This window comes from Zalophus californianus, chromosome 3, assembly GCF_009762305.2.
Source record: "Zalophus californianus isolate mZalCal1 chromosome 3, mZalCal1.pri.v2, whole genome shotgun sequence".
Classification (NCBI taxonomy): Eukaryota; Metazoa; Chordata; class Mammalia; order Carnivora; family Otariidae; genus Zalophus; species Zalophus californianus.
The window spans coordinates 156,680,018-156,698,051 of record NC_045597.1 but is presented as its reverse complement, the minus strand read 5'-3'; the positions used below and the strand labels follow the sequence as shown (position 1 = coordinate 156,698,051).

The 18,034-nt window shown below is 38.8% G+C and overlaps 1 protein-coding gene across 9 annotated transcripts in view; it reads left to right on the top strand.

Annotated features, from left to right (window-relative positions):
* HECW2 (HECT, C2 and WW domain containing E3 ubiquitin protein ligase 2) overlaps positions 1–18,034 on the top strand; it is a 353,828-nt gene that overhangs the window by 201,277 nt on the left and 134,517 nt on the right. For 7 of the 9 annotated variants that reach the window (XR_003519441.2, XM_027591370.2, XM_027591366.2 and 4 more), the window contains 3 exons: positions 1,448–1,555; positions 9,887–9,981; positions 15,252–15,327. Coding sequence is in view for 8 of the 9 variants with exons in the window: in XM_027591370.2 (XP_027447171.2) it covers positions 1,448–1,555; positions 9,887–9,981; positions 15,252–15,327 (279 nt within the window). In the remaining variant the exon portion in view is untranslated. Of the gene's footprint in view, positions 1–1,427; positions 1,556–9,886; positions 9,982–15,251; positions 15,328–18,034 lie in introns of all 9 variants that reach the window. The other 2 variants (XM_027591373.2, XM_027591374.2) reach the window with 2 other exon arrangements.

Genomic DNA, 18,034 nt, shown 5'->3' with positions numbered 1-18,034 from the left:
GGGGGGGTGGCACCTGAGTGGCTCAGATGGTTAAGCGTCTGCCTTTGGCTCAGGTCATGATCTCCAGGTCCTGGGATCGAGCCCTGTGTTGGGCTCCCTGCTCAGCGGGAAGCCTGCTTCTCCCTCTTCCGCTGCCTCTCCTCCTGCTATGTTCTCTCTCTCTCTTTCTCTGTCTCAAATGAATAAATAAAAATCTTAAAAAAAAAAAGAAAATAGTGGGTTCCCAGAATAACCACAGACAAGACAGGGCTGGATTATCTGACCCCTCACTCTGGCCCACTTTCTATTTCTTTCATGCTCCAGAAGCATGGAAAAACAAAGGGGGTGGAGGAGGTTTTTCTTCTCAGGACGATTCCCTTGAGCTTGGGACCTTTTCTGCATCTTTCCTTTTTTCAGTGTTGCTCTTACTTCACATCTAGTTAATCCCAGCTCTCGGTTAAGGCGTGTCCTTCGTCTTTCCTCCTGTGAAAGGGATTTGGGGAGACAAATGAAGAACACCTGACTTTAAGAGCCAGTCTCACTGTACACATTTTCATGTACCTGTGAAACTCTGAATGGCCTTCTTTTTAGTTGTATTTCCTATTCTAGGCCCTAGGACAGAGCTTCAAACTAGTGTGATGCAGGCAAATGATAGAATATGACCTTCAGCCTTTGGGGTGGTGGGGTAGAGCCTGATGCCACCAGAGCATCCCTGCCTGCCATTTTAAGTTATAAGCGTCTCTTTCATTTATCCCAATGTGCCCTACAATGTTACCATTTTCTGTGTGCCAGGAAGTCAGAAAACTTGGAAATGCTGCTTTCAGGTGGCTGTCCTTTCTATCCATACAAATGCCTAAACACTCTCTTCTTTTTTTGTATTGTTCGAGATTTGCGCCTTTGGCTTTTTGTAAAGAATTATCCTAGCAGACATGATGACTTGGTTGGTGTCTCCTGAGCACTGTTCATGGCAAACCTGTACTATGTCTTCACTCATTGTCATAGCTTAAGGTCCCTTTTTTTTTTTAAATTCCACTTGGAGTTCTATTATGTTCTCCCAGCTTTGCTCTTCCTTTCTTTTTTATATAGGATTTTATATAGGATTTTATTTATATAGGATTTTATTTATTTATTTATATAGGATTTTATTTCTTATCTATCAGCTCGCCATTGATGCTGCAACAGTTGTATCCTTTGTTCTTTCCAGTTTTGTCTTTTGGTGACGTTGATTAACCGGGCCAAGCCCAGAAATGCCAACTTCCTTCAACCCCCCCCCGGTTCTCCCATATCAATGCAAGTGCAGAAATGCAGGGTAATAATCTGCCGGGAGCTGGTCATTCATAATAGTGTTCATTAATATTTCCCCCTTTATCTTTTCTTTCCTTTATTTTAGAATTTGCATCAGTCTTTGAGCTAAGGAAGGACTTGTGGGTTGTAATTAAGCTGAAAAGTGTTTGTTTGGTTTTTCCAGATGAGAATTCCCCAGCCAACTTCTGGGATTCTAAAAACAGGGGTGTGACTGGAACCCAAAAAGGTCAAATTGTATGGAGAATTGAGCCTGGGCCCTATTTCATGGAACGTAAGTACTAAGCGAGAAATAGAAGTTTGTAACTAACTGAAAATTCCATAAATATATGGAATCCTAGGGAGTCTTTTCTGAATTTATTATAAAAGTTTTTGGCTCTGATTTACATATGTATGCCATGTGTCTTCAAATTGGGAAATATATTGTTTTAGAAAATGCTCGTTAGAGAATGTTCACATATTTTGAAAAAAAGCATATGTAGATATATATATGCGAATGTATATACATATGCACATTACATATACCTTGTGAATGCATAGTATATAAAGCATGTATGGTTATTTTAATACTTTACACATTTTATATACCCTTGTATCTACATTTGTAGTTAATATTTATTATATTAATTTCAGGGAGCAGAAAGAATAATTCAAGATTTCAGTTAATTTAAGAATTTTATTGGCCTATAGAATACTTTGCTATTATTTTTCCCAGCAGCAGTAACTATTGCATCTGTGTCCTGTTCTTTACAATTAGGTGAGAGAGTCTGGGCACACTGCCCTGGAGGTTAATTTTAAGAATCAGAAATTGGCTGCAGATAACTCAGCCATTACCCAGTTGACCTGATGTAGTATTTCTTTGTAAATATAAATGCTTATACATAGTACATGGTTCACAGAAATATCTCGTTCCTTTTTATTTAGGGTGAAGGGGAGTACTTATATTTGCCACTAATACTATTGAGAACATAGTATATACATTTTTGTGGAATAGATGGAAGTGTGAATGAATACGTGATTTACTGGGTGGTTCAAATTAACTTTTACATTTGGAGAATTCTTCATTAATATAGAAAAAAATGGGATATTTAAATTTTTCTGAGTTGTTTGTATAAGAATTAAGTTTTCTATGTTCAAGAGATTTAATATAGACGAGTGTGTACGTGGATGTTAGTACTGAAGGATGGTACATATTAAACCTTAAAATATAAAGTCAGGTTTGATTAAATGGGAACCTGCTATAAGCATATTTTTATTGAAGTATATAAATTTCTGTAATATAAAAAGTTATTTTCAAAGACTAACATCTGTTACTTTGAATTGCCATTAAAGACATCAGATAATTTCTTCCATATCCATACTGGTAGGGCAGCATTTCATAACTTTCTCTAATCATGCTTCTCTCTCCAAAAGACTGTCTTTTTTTCATAATTCACTATCTGGCTAGAGTTTCTCTTGAAACCTTAAAGGGATTTTAGTTTTTAAGGGAAAATGCTCATGATATATCAATACATGAGGGGGGGGAAAGCAGATACATATAACATAATTCTAACTAATATCATGACACATAGGAAAAAGTCTGGAAGGAGATTTGCCGAAATGTGAACACGGGTTGTTTCCTAGGAGGGAAGATTATGGGTAATTTGTTTTTCTTGCTCATTACTACTTTACTTTCCAACATTTGGCCCAGCTGGCATTGCCATCCACTAATGAGAAAAATAAGTGATAAAAGAATGTGGGAGAAAATGGGATGGGTTACTTTCCTTTAATGTGATTCCTCCTTTGAAAGGATCCCAGGGTTTAAGAGGCTGATGTAGCTGAGAAATTCTGCCAGCTGAACTTCAGGGGAAAATGTAAAACAACCTTTTTGTTCTCTACAAAACGCCGGACTGCTAGGAATGGTTCCTTCTGGATAGAGTGTGCCGATTCATGTTGTGGGGCTCAGGTGAACAACCTGGGAAGAAGTCAGTATCACATACTGCTATAATTTGGAACATTATGTGTGAAAAACGCTATTTGCAGAGTATCCCATTTGCCATGGTTGATTTTATTTCTCCTCCCAAAAGCTTTAGAGATTCTTAATGTCCTGGCCGATCAGGGTATGCTAATATCTCTGTCTGGATGAATGTTTTTCTTTATACCTCGTTCTAGTATTTAATAGAAATAAGCTTGACATTGAAGCTAAGAATTGGGAATGAAGAAAAGAGTAGGGTCTTGTTGTTGTTGTTGTTGCTTTATTTTCTCCTCTAAATTCCACCTTAATTCTGCACACACAAAATAGCAGATATTGTGTATCATGACTGTAAAATTAGAAATATGCAGTCATGTTTTATTTAAGGACTGAGAAAAGTTGTGCACATTGAAATCCAAGACAGTGAATGAGAATTACAGAAAGATTTGGCTTTAGAATAAAGTCTACCTTCATTAATCAAAATGAGGGCTCCTCCAACACACATCCCTATCCTTTCAATGTGAAAACCTCAGGTAGTATTTATATGACTGCTTTGTAGCGTAGCCTGTATCTTTTAGACATCATTTTTTTACCCCATATCTGGCTACAGCCAACCTAAGGGGACTTCCCAGCATAATGAAATTTTGCTTGAACCTCTGGAGCTGATGGCATGGAACTTATAAAAAATTGGGTGGGGGGTTAGACAGCTTCTATATTTTCAGCCTCTGATCTTGAAAACTTAAGACTTTTAAAAACTTCTGCTTTCATCTTCAGAAAGAAAATTTATTAGCTCATCAGAAGTTCAGGCAAAACAAAATTCTCTGAACATTGACCTAAGTTCATGGGCAAACCTTGATTTGAGTGCTGTCTAAGCTATTTCTGAACGTAAAGGTGGCTTTAGTTTGTCCAGATAAAGCCCCAGAGGAGGCAGGCCTCCCAGACTTACATTATTACAGGGCCTACCTAAATGAATTTGAAGGACAAAGACGGGTTTAATTTTGGGCAGATGACCTTCTTAGGCAGTGGACAGGAGTATCAACTTCCTCTGCACCTACTTGTCATAAGACTGTCAGAGTCCTCAGATGAGCTTATGCTTGCAGAAACTGAATGGGTCATCTTTGCAGGCTGAATCTTGAGTTTGGAAATGTAAGAGGTTTCCAAGTTGTCTTGTCATGCTCGGATGTCTCTGTTAGTCTATAGTCTTTCGTAGACTCTGGTCATTCATTTATTCATTCATTCAGACCTGCTTTTGTCGTTCCTTCATTCCTTCTATTCATCTGTCCGTCTATCTCTCCCCAACCATCACGAGGTATTTATTAAGTGCCAACTTTGTGTCACATGCTCTTCTAGGAGCTCACTAAATCCTGGATCAGTGAATGAGCTTGGAAACAGTAAACTTCATTGCTCTGTGCTAAACTGCTTTGTGATCATTGAGGATAATATCAGAATATTGATTTTGGTATAAGTGATATAATGAGAGGAAACTGAGCATCAGAGATGTAAGTGGCTTGTGTCCATAAGAGCCTTGTCTGTGATTGGCACTCAGATTAATTAATGTGCTTCCCAGGATGCAGTGCCTTGCCAAAAGAGAACCTTTATGGATGGCTTCTTTGGGGGGGGGGGCGGGGGGGAGGCAGGTGGCCTGGGCCTCTTATTTGTACTGTCAGAGCCTTTACTTTAAATGTGTCCATTTCCAGGTCCCTTCCCGCCAACATCAGAATGACTTTTTTTGTCCCTTGGATGGAGATTTGGTGCTTTTTATTTTCTACTCTCATACTTTAGGCTTGGGATCCTGTTCACTGTTCACCCTCTAATCCTATTAGGTTTCTGCTACATCCACACTGATATTGTCTGTCTTTGATTTTCATGATTGTATATCTGAGCTTTAGCAGAGGAGGGTGAGGCCATTCAGGCTCTTTTGACCCTTGTTAAAGAGAAGACAACTTGCAGTAACATATAAATGATAAGTTCACCTGTCACTGGAAATGTGGGCATGAGGATTAGAATGTGTTTGCTTTTTCCAGTTTGTGGCCTCTGAATAAAAGACCCTGTGAATAGGAATCATAATATGAAAAGTACAGTAAGAGCACATAGGGCAATGGTTAAAATAATTTTTTTAGAATAAATTGCAGTTAGCTTTTTAAAAGATTATTCTTTTTTTTAAATTTTTTTTATTTATTTATTCATGAGAGACAGAGAGAGAGAGAGAGGCAGAGGGAGAAGCAGGCTCCCAAGGAGCAGGGAGCCTGATGCGGGACTCGATCCCAGGACCCTGGGATCATGACCTGAGCCGAAGGCAGACGCTTAACCATCTGAGCCACCCAGGCGCCCAAGATTATTCTTTTTTTAAAAAAAGATTTTATTTATTTATTTATTTATTTGAGAGAGAACTAGAGTGAGAGAGCGCAAGTGGGGGGAACAATAGAGAGAGAGGGAGAAGCAGGCTCCCCACTGAGCAGGGAGCCAATGCGGGGCTCCCGTCCCAGGACCCTGGGGTCATGACCTGAGCTGAAGGCAGACGCTTAACCGACTGAACCACCCAGGTGCCCCTAAAGATTATTCTTTTTAAATAAAAGTGCTTGAGGGAAGGGCATTTCCATTCCATTCTCTTTAGGGTTCAAAATAGTCGACTTCTAGAAACTTGGGAAAAATGTAGACTTTCTAAATAGGAACAAACTATTAACGACTGCCTAAGTGAATCCTGTAGCTATTTAAGGTGATGGACGAGATCCCAGTCTTTGAAACAAAACCATTTCTTACAGGGCGTGGCCTGTAGAATCTTTTTTCAGAGAGGGCTTGAAATGGAGTTTTATACTGATGCCAAGAGTTAATGTAGCTGAGTTGGGATTGCTTTTAAAAAGTAATGTTTGAATAGGTCGTGTATGCAAAGAGTATATATAATGTTTAAAAGATACAAAAGGTGAAAGTTGAGTATCTCCTCAACTTCATGCCCCGGTCATCAGTGTCCCCTCCCTGAAGACAACCACTTTTACAGTTTCACTTGATCTATCTGGAAATATCTTATTCAGGTACAAACCCAGAAACAGAATGATTGTTTTAAAAATGCGACGTCAGAATCACGCAGTTACAGAAACCCCTTCACTTAGGAGCGCGGTTACGTTCCTAAACACTGTGCAACGTCCCTTCTACCTCCCTGACCTCCCCTCCCCATAAAACAAGCCCCAGGAGACATCTCGCCAGGATCCTCCTCCCATCTGCGAGGTGAAGGAGCTGGTGCGCTGGTGCTCTGGGGGACGTCTTCATTGGTGGTGTTGGAAATTAGTAAGTTAAACATTTACAAATAAAGGGGCTTCTGTGTCTTGTCAGCATTTAAATAGGGGCTGCCAAATCTCTATTGGAGGAACTCTATAAATGAAAGTATCCTGAAGATTCCTGAAAGGCACCAAAGTATGTTTCCATAATTCATGACTGGCTTCAGCCGCTCAGGAGGGGCCTCTGAGAGAGGAAGATGCCATCTGGGTGGTACTTTCTTCCTTCCTTCTGAGGCTAGAGTGGGCCCAACCAATGATAGGTCCTCCTAGGTTAATGCGGGAGGCCTCGCCCTTCTGACCTGCTGCCCTCTGAGGCAACATGCTTTCAATAAGTGGATTTTTTGGGGAGAAAATACTCTTGCTTTTTATAGTCTGAAGGAATACGTGCACGCACACACTGGCACACATATACCTATTTCTGTAATTTGAGGCCAATAGGAGGAGATGTTGGCTGCCACACTGGGCTGTGGAGAAACCGTTCTCAGGGAGATGGGGTCATTCATTGCTCCTCAGTCCCGTATCTCCCCTGCTGGTGCACAGGGCTGGCTGGCCCCACGGGGGGGTGGGGGGGTGGGCTCCTCCCTTATCTGGTGTCCCATCATCATTCACATGTTCACCTTTACCTATGTGTGTATCTGTTTCTCAGAAGTAGCTCTTTGTTTTCCTCTTGCGGTTAGTGGTTACAAATGGTAGCTAGAGTAGAAGCGTGAAGGCCAACTCCCCTTTTCTATCCCTCTTGTGTATTCTTCTAGGTTACTTCTTCCCACAACTAAGATGTTCAAGCACATCGATCAGAATGCTGCTCTCTCTCTCCTCTCTCTCACTCAAAGGGGATGTTGATTAGTTACACCATTTTTTAAAATCTTGAGTGACATCATAAAGCACTAACTAATATTTGAAGAGGAATGCTCCCACTCAGCATGGAACATTGCTGTCATTTTAAGGAGCAGAACTGGTATTCTGCTGAAGGAGTGGGCTCGTGTCAATCCAGGTGCAAATAACTAGAGATTTTTGTTATAGCAAGGAATAAATAATGCCCAGAATGGGTTCACAAGCAAAGCTGGCCAGGCTATCAATATCCTACGAACAAAAATCAACTTTTTTTTTTTTTTTTTTTGGTCTCATAATCTGTTACCTAGGCGACTCTTTAAACCTTACAAAAGGGGAGATAGCATCCTAACTTGAGAGGGAGTTAGGGGAAGATGTCTTATAAAAATGCACTTCTCTTTATGGAAAAATGAGCCACTCACTCACTTAGCATTGATTTGATCTATGTGGTGCTGCTGCAGGCAGAGTCACAGACTGCTGCTGGTTGCTAGCATTTCGAGTGTGATACTCATGAGCTCATGCCTGCAGAATTCAATGCTCGGGCATGTCGCTGAGCTTGTTCTGCTTTGGCAGGCTTTGTGCATGGTGTTTAGCTTTGTTCCTATAGAATACATGCTATTGGTCTTGGAAGAAAGCAAGTGGGAGAGGAAGGTTCGCTCTGATCTGTACAGCTGTTATTGTTTCAGTGATAACCAAAAGCTTGTGTTCACGTTTGGGAAAGTCATTTGCAGAGGTGTTTCCAGACAAGTGACGTAAAGCTAGAATTCCTGTGTAGGTCATCTTGCTGTTCCTCAAACCCATCATGTTCGTTCATGCTTTCCTTTTGCCACTCCTCACTCTCTTGGCTCCATTTTTCTCATCTGTAAAGTTTGAGTCCAGGCCAATTTGTTCCATGAGGCCTTTCTGACTCCACTGTGTCCTCTCTAATCTTCTCCATGGTCTCTACACTCTGCTACCTCATTGCTCTTTCTTTTTAGTGCTTGTCTTTTGTATTTTGTCCTGCCTGTAATTGTCATCCTAACAGCTACACTATAAAACACCTGCTAGACCAGAACCCTTTCTTTGATTCCCTTGCACTCTCTGGCATGTATTGTGATGGGTACATGGTAAAAATCATTTGCTTGATGATGCTAAATACACTGTGAATCACTGCACTGTGATTATCATACATAATGGAAACACTCAATATTTTACCCCATGATAGAGTTAATTTTTTGAGCTTTAGTATTTTGTCATTGATAGGAAAATATAATATGATATTGTATTCCTGTATATAGTATTTTTAATCCTATATAAATTTCTAAAAGAGGATTTTTCTTCAATCATTATATCTTTCTCTTAAAATAGTCAAACCAAATACTTTGTAGGAGGCCATTTGGTGCAGTCAGGAGCGTCAGTAGACTATTAACTTCCTTGGGGAAGTACATCTAGTGGCCCCACTTTAATAACCAGGTGGCTCAGTTGAGAGAGGAGCTCCACTCCTGTAGGCTGGGACTCTTCCCTGCAGCCTGCCCATCAGCATCATTGCCTGTGTTACACACAGCTTGGGAAAAGGGCATCTTGCAGTGACACTGCAGTGACTCAGATATTCTGTATACAGAGAAATTCTGGTGGCTGTGGGTTCTATCTTTGACACATTTCGGCTTCATGGTCTTTGAAATTGTTATTACTTTCCAAAATCAGTAATTGGCATTTGAGTTGCTTTTTTATCAAGCTCAGATTATATATACATGCACACACATGCATACACACACACACACACACACCCCTACCTGTGGGGAGAGAGATATATTTCCACAATCTATCTATCATCTATCTATCTATCTATCTATCTATCTATCTATCTATCTATCTATCTTCTATCTCTCTAACCATATCTATATATCTATATGCCAGAGGTTCCTAAATTTGATCCCTGCCCAGTGGCTCTACTGAAGCCACTTGGAAAATTAAAATACAAATTCCCTATCCTGGCAGAGTCTACTACAGTATTCTTTTTTACTTTGTTAGACTGCTTTTTTTGCTTATTTCCATTGACAACAGCAGTCTGTCTATGTTGTAGAGGTTAGGAGTGAAGGCTTCGGAATTGGACGGATTGGGTTTAAGTCCTGGCTCTGTCATTTCCTGTTTGCTCGACCTTCTGAAAGCCTCAGCACTTCTTCTGTAACATGGGGACAGGGATCTCTGCCTCCCAAGGTTGAGGTGAGGATTAAATAACAACATGAGCAGAGACAAGCACGGGGTCTAGCATGTGATGGACTACCTTGACAAAAGGTGGCCAGTTCAATTCTTGCCCTACACTATACATATTTTGGTGTGTTGTTTTTGTGCATTATTTTTCTCATGTATTCAAGATGTTCTTAGAAAATGTCAGAGGACCATATAAAATCAGACAGGAGTTGGTATCCTTTGTTTCTCTGATTGGAAAAGAAGGGGTCATTCAAAGAGTCCTGAGTAGGATTTTCTGAGAGGTGATGTGGCGGATTTCTTCAGCCAATTCCTAAATGACTTGTCTCAGTGTTTCAATTCTTGTTTTTCTCCAATTGATGTGCAGCGGAGATAAAAATCTGTTTTAAGTACTACCACGGCGTTAGTGGAGCCCTTCGTGCCACGACCCCTTGCATCACCGTGAAGAACCCGGCTGTGATGGTGAGTGCCCCTCATTGTCGGCTTCCTCGGGAGGTCCCCAGGGCCCTGGTTTCTATTTTGGCCTGTGCAGCTCTGGCGGGGTGATGGGGAACATTGAAGAAGGAAACACATAACAGCACGGGCACCTGTTTTAGGAAAGGAAATAACTTATAGGCTGGCTTACCTGGATCCATAACACAAATCAGTGGACAAATCTGATTTGATTTATAACAACTCTGTAAATAGGCACCTCTTCAGAGAATCCATTCAGGAAGCAAATTAGTGAGTACCTCATCAAACTTAGTCTTAAACTTAGTTTAAATTTAATCTAGGTGACTGGTTGGGAGGAGATGGTGGCATTGCATCTTACGTGAGTCTAATTTACATGAGCTCAGTGAGTAAAAGGGAAAAATAACAATTTAAATCATGTGTGACTCTACCTGCCAGTCAACTTAACAAGCTTTCACCCCAAAGAGTATGAGATGGGAATCACATGTGTGCTGTTCCCTCAGGAGGTCTGAGCACCAGATCCCTTCATGCTGAGTTGGGCTCTAGTGCCTAAAGATACCACACATTTTTGGTATAACATGGCCGCTCAATGTGGCCAGGTCTTCAAGTGAAGAAAGAGATACCTAATTTAGTTTGGGGGGAAACTGGTTGTGTTGGACTTTTGAAGGAAAGTATGTCTATTTTCAACATGGTACTTTCCAAAGGATTACTTTTCACAATTTTGTGATTTTTCACTCCATTGACTAACTTTAGAATCTAACAGCTTTGCAATATGTACTCCATTTACATGAGTGGTTGGGTTCAGATGGTTTGGAGATTCTTAGAGTCTAAGATATGTAAAGCATTGCAGTTACTATAAGCCATTAATGAAAATCAGGCCATGAAATTATAGAAGAAAAATATCGACTCCCACAATATAGAATCTTTATAACTGTGTGTGTGTGTGTGTGTGTGTGTGTGTGTGTGTTGTGTGTATGTATGCATTTATAGATGCATGCATTTTTAGAAATAGGCAACTGGCCATGTTGACTCGCTGAAATTCAGAAAGTAATCTCTGCAGGTGGCATTTTGAAATTGTCCAGACCCACCAATGTGGTATTCATAAAGTCTTTCCTTTTCATTTATTCATTCAAACAAATATTCATTGGGTACCTGCTAAGTACCTGGCATTGCATCCACCACCAAGGATGACATAAGCCAAAACCTGGTCCTTGCTCTCACATCTGGTGGGGACAAGAGACATGAATTAAATTATTTGAGTGATAATTACTATGAGGTGGAGTAAAATGGGACTATGACAGCATATACTACTAGGATTTATCCTGATCGAGTAGGTCTTAGAAGGCTTCCTTGAAGAAGGTGTGTTTGCAGGACAATCTGAAGGATGAGTAGGAGTTACTTAGGTGAAGAGGGGGAGGGAAAAGCATTTCAGATAGTAGGAATAGTATGTGTAACATCTTCAGTATCTAAATATTCTTCTCATATTTGAATTACATTTGAGTTCCTATGTAGTAAACATCATTTAGAAGTTAAAAAAATAATCGACATTTACTACACAAGATTTTGAAGGAGAATAACAATTTTTGAGTACAAAATCTGCCACGACACAAACTAAGCACTGGAATATGCTTTAATTAATAGTCTAAAAAGAAAAACCCTGGAAAAGTGAGGTTTTTTTTAAATAATAAAACCTTTGAAAAAATAACTTTGTATGAAATTAGACAGTAGCTACCAAACATGATTTTCTGGATTCAGATTTTCTTAGACTTGAGCAATTTCAGTGATAAGATACCATCGAAGACAGCAGGACTTTACAGCTTGGTGAACATTGATCTCATTCCATTGATTTTGCATTGAGATTACTCTGTCAAAGCCTGTGGATAGTTTGGAGATAATTAATTTGCTTCAGACAGGTTTTAGAGAACCTTAAAAGCTTCCCAGATACAGCTCTGGCCATCAGAACAGAATATTTTGGTTCAAAGGATGACCAATGAAATTGGTGGTCAATAGATATCTGACCCAGCTGAGACGATTGGGTCTCTATCCAAAATTGGAAGGCTGTGCCACATGGACACCTCATGATGCTGTGTTTCTATCATAGCACGATGGCCACCTCGTTATAAGACATGCGTCTAGTTAGTGTGACCGGTTGACAACATTGACATTTACAAAGCCCTTTAGTTTAATTATTCCATGACCATATGTGAAGAACAGCCCTGGAAGAAGTAATGGAGCTACTCTGTAGGGAAGGAAATGAGCTGCCATCCTCATCTTATGGTCTCTCTCTCATATGTCCTTTTGCAATGAATCAGGGATTAAAAAAAGTTGTGTCTTTTCTATCATTTGCACTTTGACGTCATTGTCATTCACCAGAGTACACAGTGATTTGTGTCTCAGGCACTTGGAACAGGAAATCCTCTGGCTTTGGGGACATAAAAAGGCTAGCATCACTAACTACCACGTATTATTCCAACACTTGATTGTCAGTGTTGCTTCTGGGTTTTCCTGGAATGAATCTATGGAGTGAGTTTATTTAAAAACCTCTCTCTAAACATTGAGAGCAGATGTGTTCCTTATCACTGATGTCCCTATATCTAGCGACAGTGTTTGGTCTTTCCTGACTTTATTGTCATGAGTGATAAAATTGAATTCTTTGAGTATTATTTCAGATGAGCATTTGACATAGTTGTAGTAAAGGACACAATCTGTGATTTCGGGGAGAATTGTTTCACATTAGCCTTTTGTAAGACAGTAGTTTATATTTTTAAAATGAGTGTTCGAAGGCATTTTCTTGTGTTTCTATAGTAGCTTATAACATTTTAAATAAGTTTAAGTGAAGACAGACCGTGAACCTTTTCCATCTCATTTAACTCACTTAGCATCACTGTGGCCTAGCAGGAAGAGACATGATTTTGGAGGGAACACATCTCACTGGGCAGTGTGGTCCATTTGAGGGGGGGCTACAGTTTATCAGATGTCTGGCTGTACCCAGGACTTGGAGGGGCAGGTTGCTAAGTGTCTGTCTCAGTAGCATCCTGTACTACCTCACTCTGTTCATCACTCTATAGCCCCGGGGTGTGTGCAGTGAAAGCAGGATGACACAGGGACAGCCATCAATTATCTGGTCAGTTTGCTGCTGTCTCTGTTCCAGGTAAGCTGGGGATGATGAGTCAGAGGGGAACAACACAATATAATAAACCATGCATACTTGTTGAGAGCCAACCCAGAATTATCAAGTAGTAGTTTTATGGATGAAATAAAATGAGGATACATGGTTGGTACCCAAGTATATTGCAGATGACATTTGAAAACATCAGGAATCAGTTAAGTGCCATACAAAATAGTTTTGATTAAGGTACAGGAAGTAGAGAAGGAAGCAGAAATTTATATTTCAAAATTTGAATGGAATTTATTTTAAAATTGCTCAACTTTGCTTGGATTAGTGAGAGTTTTATCTCTTAGCAGTATATGATTTTTTTAAAATTGAAGTATAATTAGCAGTGTTATTATTAGTTTCAGGTTTTAGAGAACCTTAAAAGCTTCCCAGATACAGCTCTGGCCATCAGAACAGAATATTTTGGTTCAAAGGATGACCAATGAAATTGGTGGTCAATAGATTTCTGACCCAGCTGAGACGATTGGGTCTCTATCCAAAATTGGAAGGCTGTGCCACATGGACACCTCATGATGCTGTGTTTCTATCATAGCACGGTGGCCACCTCGTTATAAGACATGCGTCTAGTTAGTGTGACCGGTTGACAACATTGACATTTACAAAGCCCTTTAGTTTAATTAATTTAGTTTAATTAATTATATTAATTTAGTTAATTATTCCATGACCATATGTGAAGAACAGCCCTGGAAGAAGTAATGGAGCTACTCTGTAGGGAAGGAAGTTTCCTCTGGTAACTACCAGTTTGTTCTCTGTATTTAAGAGTCTGGTTTTTTGTTTATCTTTTTGTTTTTGTTGTTTGTTCATTTGTTTTGTTTCTTAAATTCCATATATGAATAAAATCATGTGATGTTTATCTTTCTCTAACTTATTTCACTTAGCATTATATTCTCTAGCTCTATCTCTATTGTTGCAAATGGCAAGATTTCATTCTTTTTATGGTTGAGTAATATTCTATTGTGTATATGCACCACATCTCCTTTATCCATTCATCTATCAGTGGACACTTGGGCTGCTTCCATATCTTGGCTATTGTAAATGCTGCAATAAACATAGGGGTGCATGTATATTTTCAAATTAGTGTTTTTGTTTTCCCTGGGTAAATACCCAGTAGTATAATTACTGGATCATATGGTAATTCTGTTTTTAATTTTTTGAGGAACCTACATACTGTTTTCCACAGTGGTTGCACCAGTTTCCATTTGGTGGTGTGTGATTTTTAAAGGAGTAAGGGAGTGCTGAAAAGATTAGATGCAAGGGTTTGATCTAAAGTTTAGAATTAAAATGTGGTTTCTATTTCCTAACTATTCAAAATACATTCTGCCTTCACTTCTGTCTCTTCTAGTATTGTGGACTTTTTTAGAGAAACAGGAAACTCTTTTTTTTCTAGTATATTACAGATTGAGCACTAACTGTACATAAATTGAGAGAAAGCCTAGATCTGCTATGTGGTCCATAAATGACTGGTTTCAAGTGAGATATAATTTACTTGAAAGTTTTTAGGAAAACTTTTACAATACAGTAACCAGTACAACAGCATTGCAAACTCCGTCATTGCTACTTATCATACCACGTGCCATATACCTGCAGCAAAATAAAATAGGAGTCTACAAGGGCAATGGAACATCCACATGGTCACTCAAATATTTGGCAAGAGAGGACAATTCTGCATGTATGTGGATGAGCTTGATATAATCACCTGTTTAGTTTATTCTGTTTTCCTAATAAATCTAAAGGAATTTGGTGTTTGGTTTTTAACTTAAAGGATTATTTTAATACAGTAATAGCAATATAAGTGCATTTACTACATCTCAACTATATTCTTGTCAAAGAAATAAAAGCCATGAAGTATGTTGATTCATATCCCAGGGAATTTAGAAGTTTGTATTGGTTTCATTTGGGGTAAAGATTAAATTGAGGTATGACTCTCTCATCTCTGAGAATATAAGTTTTTGTCTCGATTCCAAGATTTATAGCATATGAAAAGGCATACACTACAATGCATGTTTGACACAAAAATCATTATATTTGCAAATATATGTGGCTTCTTGAGAAAGTTGAGTACCATCATACTCCTGTGAAACTTCCAATACGTGCTTTTCCTCTGCAGATGGGGGCAGAAGGCATGGAAGGAGGTGCTTCTGGAAATCAGCATTCTCGGAAACTAGTTAGCTTTACATTGTCAGGTAAGGATGTCTTTAAACATGATGTCCAGTTTGAAAATATATAATTTCAAAGGCATGAATGGTCATTTTTGTCTATAGATTCTCATGTATTATATATGAAGTAGTTATTTATATTTTTTGGTAATATTTCTGGAAATTCGAGTATATTTATTTCCATTAGATTATTAATATAAACTTGGGGATTATTTCTTCCACCAGTTTTCCTAATGATAAAAAGACTGCAACTATGTATAGTTACTTTAAAAGAACACTGTAATGTAATGTGTGCTCACCCCACTGTAGAACTTTTTCTTGAAAACCTTGAAACACCTTGTTTCTTGAAAACAAGGTGTGCTTAGCTCATCTGGAGAAAGGAAAAAGTTGGAGACTAAGAAAAATAAGCCAAGGGATGCTCCTATTTCTGTGGAGAAATACACATAAAAATTGGGAAGCTGATAAGACAATTTTTTGTTTATTTTTTGGTTAGTGAAATACTCTAATTGCTTATATGTTCATGAAAAAAACACTGCTTTTCAGATTTTGAGTTGGAACTCATTTGTGTTTTGTAAGTTTAATTTAGTTGAAACCAGCAGTTAAAAAAAAAGAATAGGAAAAAAAATCAGAATTTTACACTAAAGGGAAATATTTTTTCATAGAACATCAGTTTATACAAACTGAAAACTTTAACACAAAAAGTACACACACCTATGCATGGGTGTACTGGACTTCAGAGTAAACTAGACTTCATGCGCTGTGATTTGTGCAAGACTGTTGAATTACAGATCTGTACCTCTGAAACAAATAATACATTATATGTTAAAAAGAAAAAGATAGCAGAAGGGGAAGAATGAAGGGGGAAATCGGAGGGGGAGACGAACCATGAGAGACAATGGACTCTGGAAAACAAACTGAGGGCTCTAGAGGGGAGGGGGGTGGGGGGATGGGTTAGCCTGGTAATGGGTATTAAGGAGGGCACGTTCTGCGTGGAGCACTGGGTGCTATATGCAAACAATGAATCATGGAACTCTACATCAAAAACTAACGATGTAGTGTATGGTGATTAACATAACATAATAAAAAAATAAAAAAAATTTGAAAGCTACTGATTTAAAAAAATTAATTGGCACTTATGAAGTCAAGGTTTGCACTAAGAAAATCGGTATTTGAAATGGACTTTTAAAATAGAAAACTGTGCTACGATACATACAAAATGCAGTCTAACAGATGTCTGTCACTGTAAGATGTTTTGTTTTCATTTTTCCATGGGTACAGTGCTTCTGAAATTTAAATTAGATTCACTTTTCTTGGCTGCAAAAAGTGTTGTGAATGAAAATTGACATTCTCAAGAGTGAGAGAAAGCCGATCTTGAAAACAGACATTTCCATGATGCATGATCACCACCTATGAGGCACATTAGTTCATTGCTGGCCTTTGCCTTTGGAGTGTCCATTTCTGTTCTAGCATGTTCCTTCTCCCCCGTGTGAGGTTGCTTATTATGAAAGCCTTTTTTGCTTTGATTCTCTGGCGAAATCTCAGAAGTCGTAAACTGGTGGCTTATGCTTCAAATTTAGTCAATACCTCTGTTTTAGTTGGACCCCTCAGGGTTTAAAATGTAACTAGGTTTTTAGAAGGGCACTTAGAAGTACCACGGCCGGTGTTACTAGTCCCGTGCTCCCCATTATCTGTGTGTCCCCTGAAAACATTTATCTGGCTACGCTTTAGACCTTCACAGTCCTGAGCAGCAGGTACAGAAATCCTTCTTTATAGGTAGGGAACAATTAGCCAACCTCCATGGCTCAGAAAATTTAGAGTTTGACCATCCTATGGTTTTCTTAGTTTAGAAGCATTGCCCTAAGCTTTCAAGTGATCAGTATCATTCTAAATATGATCTATATTGACCCGAGGGGATGCTAATTAACTCCCCATAGGAGCATGACCATCTAGAAGCTGAAAATCCCAGGACTTTCCTAAAAAGTAGGAAATAAGCTTTGGGGCACCACCAAATGCTTCTTCTTTAAATATAATTTCCTCTAACATCCCACCTCAATACACATGGTGGCTGGCTACTTTATAACTCTTTTATTTCCTAATGCATTGTCAGATATTTGCAGATGATGTACAGAAGTGGCTAAAAATTATAGAAGATGAGAGCAATTCTATAATGGTAATTCTGAAAAATTAATCCAGTTGTAGCATGTTGACAGTGAATGGTGATTTTTATCCAAGAGCTTTTAAGTTCTGTAGAATGGCTACCTGCAAATGTTCTCCTCTTGATTATCTATGGTAAGTAAGGACACAAATAATTGAATTCTACATCTAAAACAAAAACTGTGTTTTGATGAATATCTTCATCCTCTTCTCCAAATAAGACTTTAAACAAGGATATTTAACGTGTCATACCTTTGTGACTTTGAGTTCTTTTTTGGTCTATGAGGTTATGTGGACACTTATGAGCAATAAAATGTATAAAAGACAAAAGGGAGAAGCAAGAGCAGGAATGAGATGGATAAGGGACCTGAATAATCAGACCACAAATAATTGGTAATTTCTTACATTTGTTAATGAAGATTTATTTGTACAATGTTCCTTGTGGTAAAATTTGGCATGAGGGTTATTTAATAGTGACATCCTTCATCATGGTGGCTTAACCTTCCAATGGGAGGCTTTTTGTTCAAAGGAATGCTTTGCATGAATAATTTACCTCTGTCAGGCTTTGTGGCAGCCATTT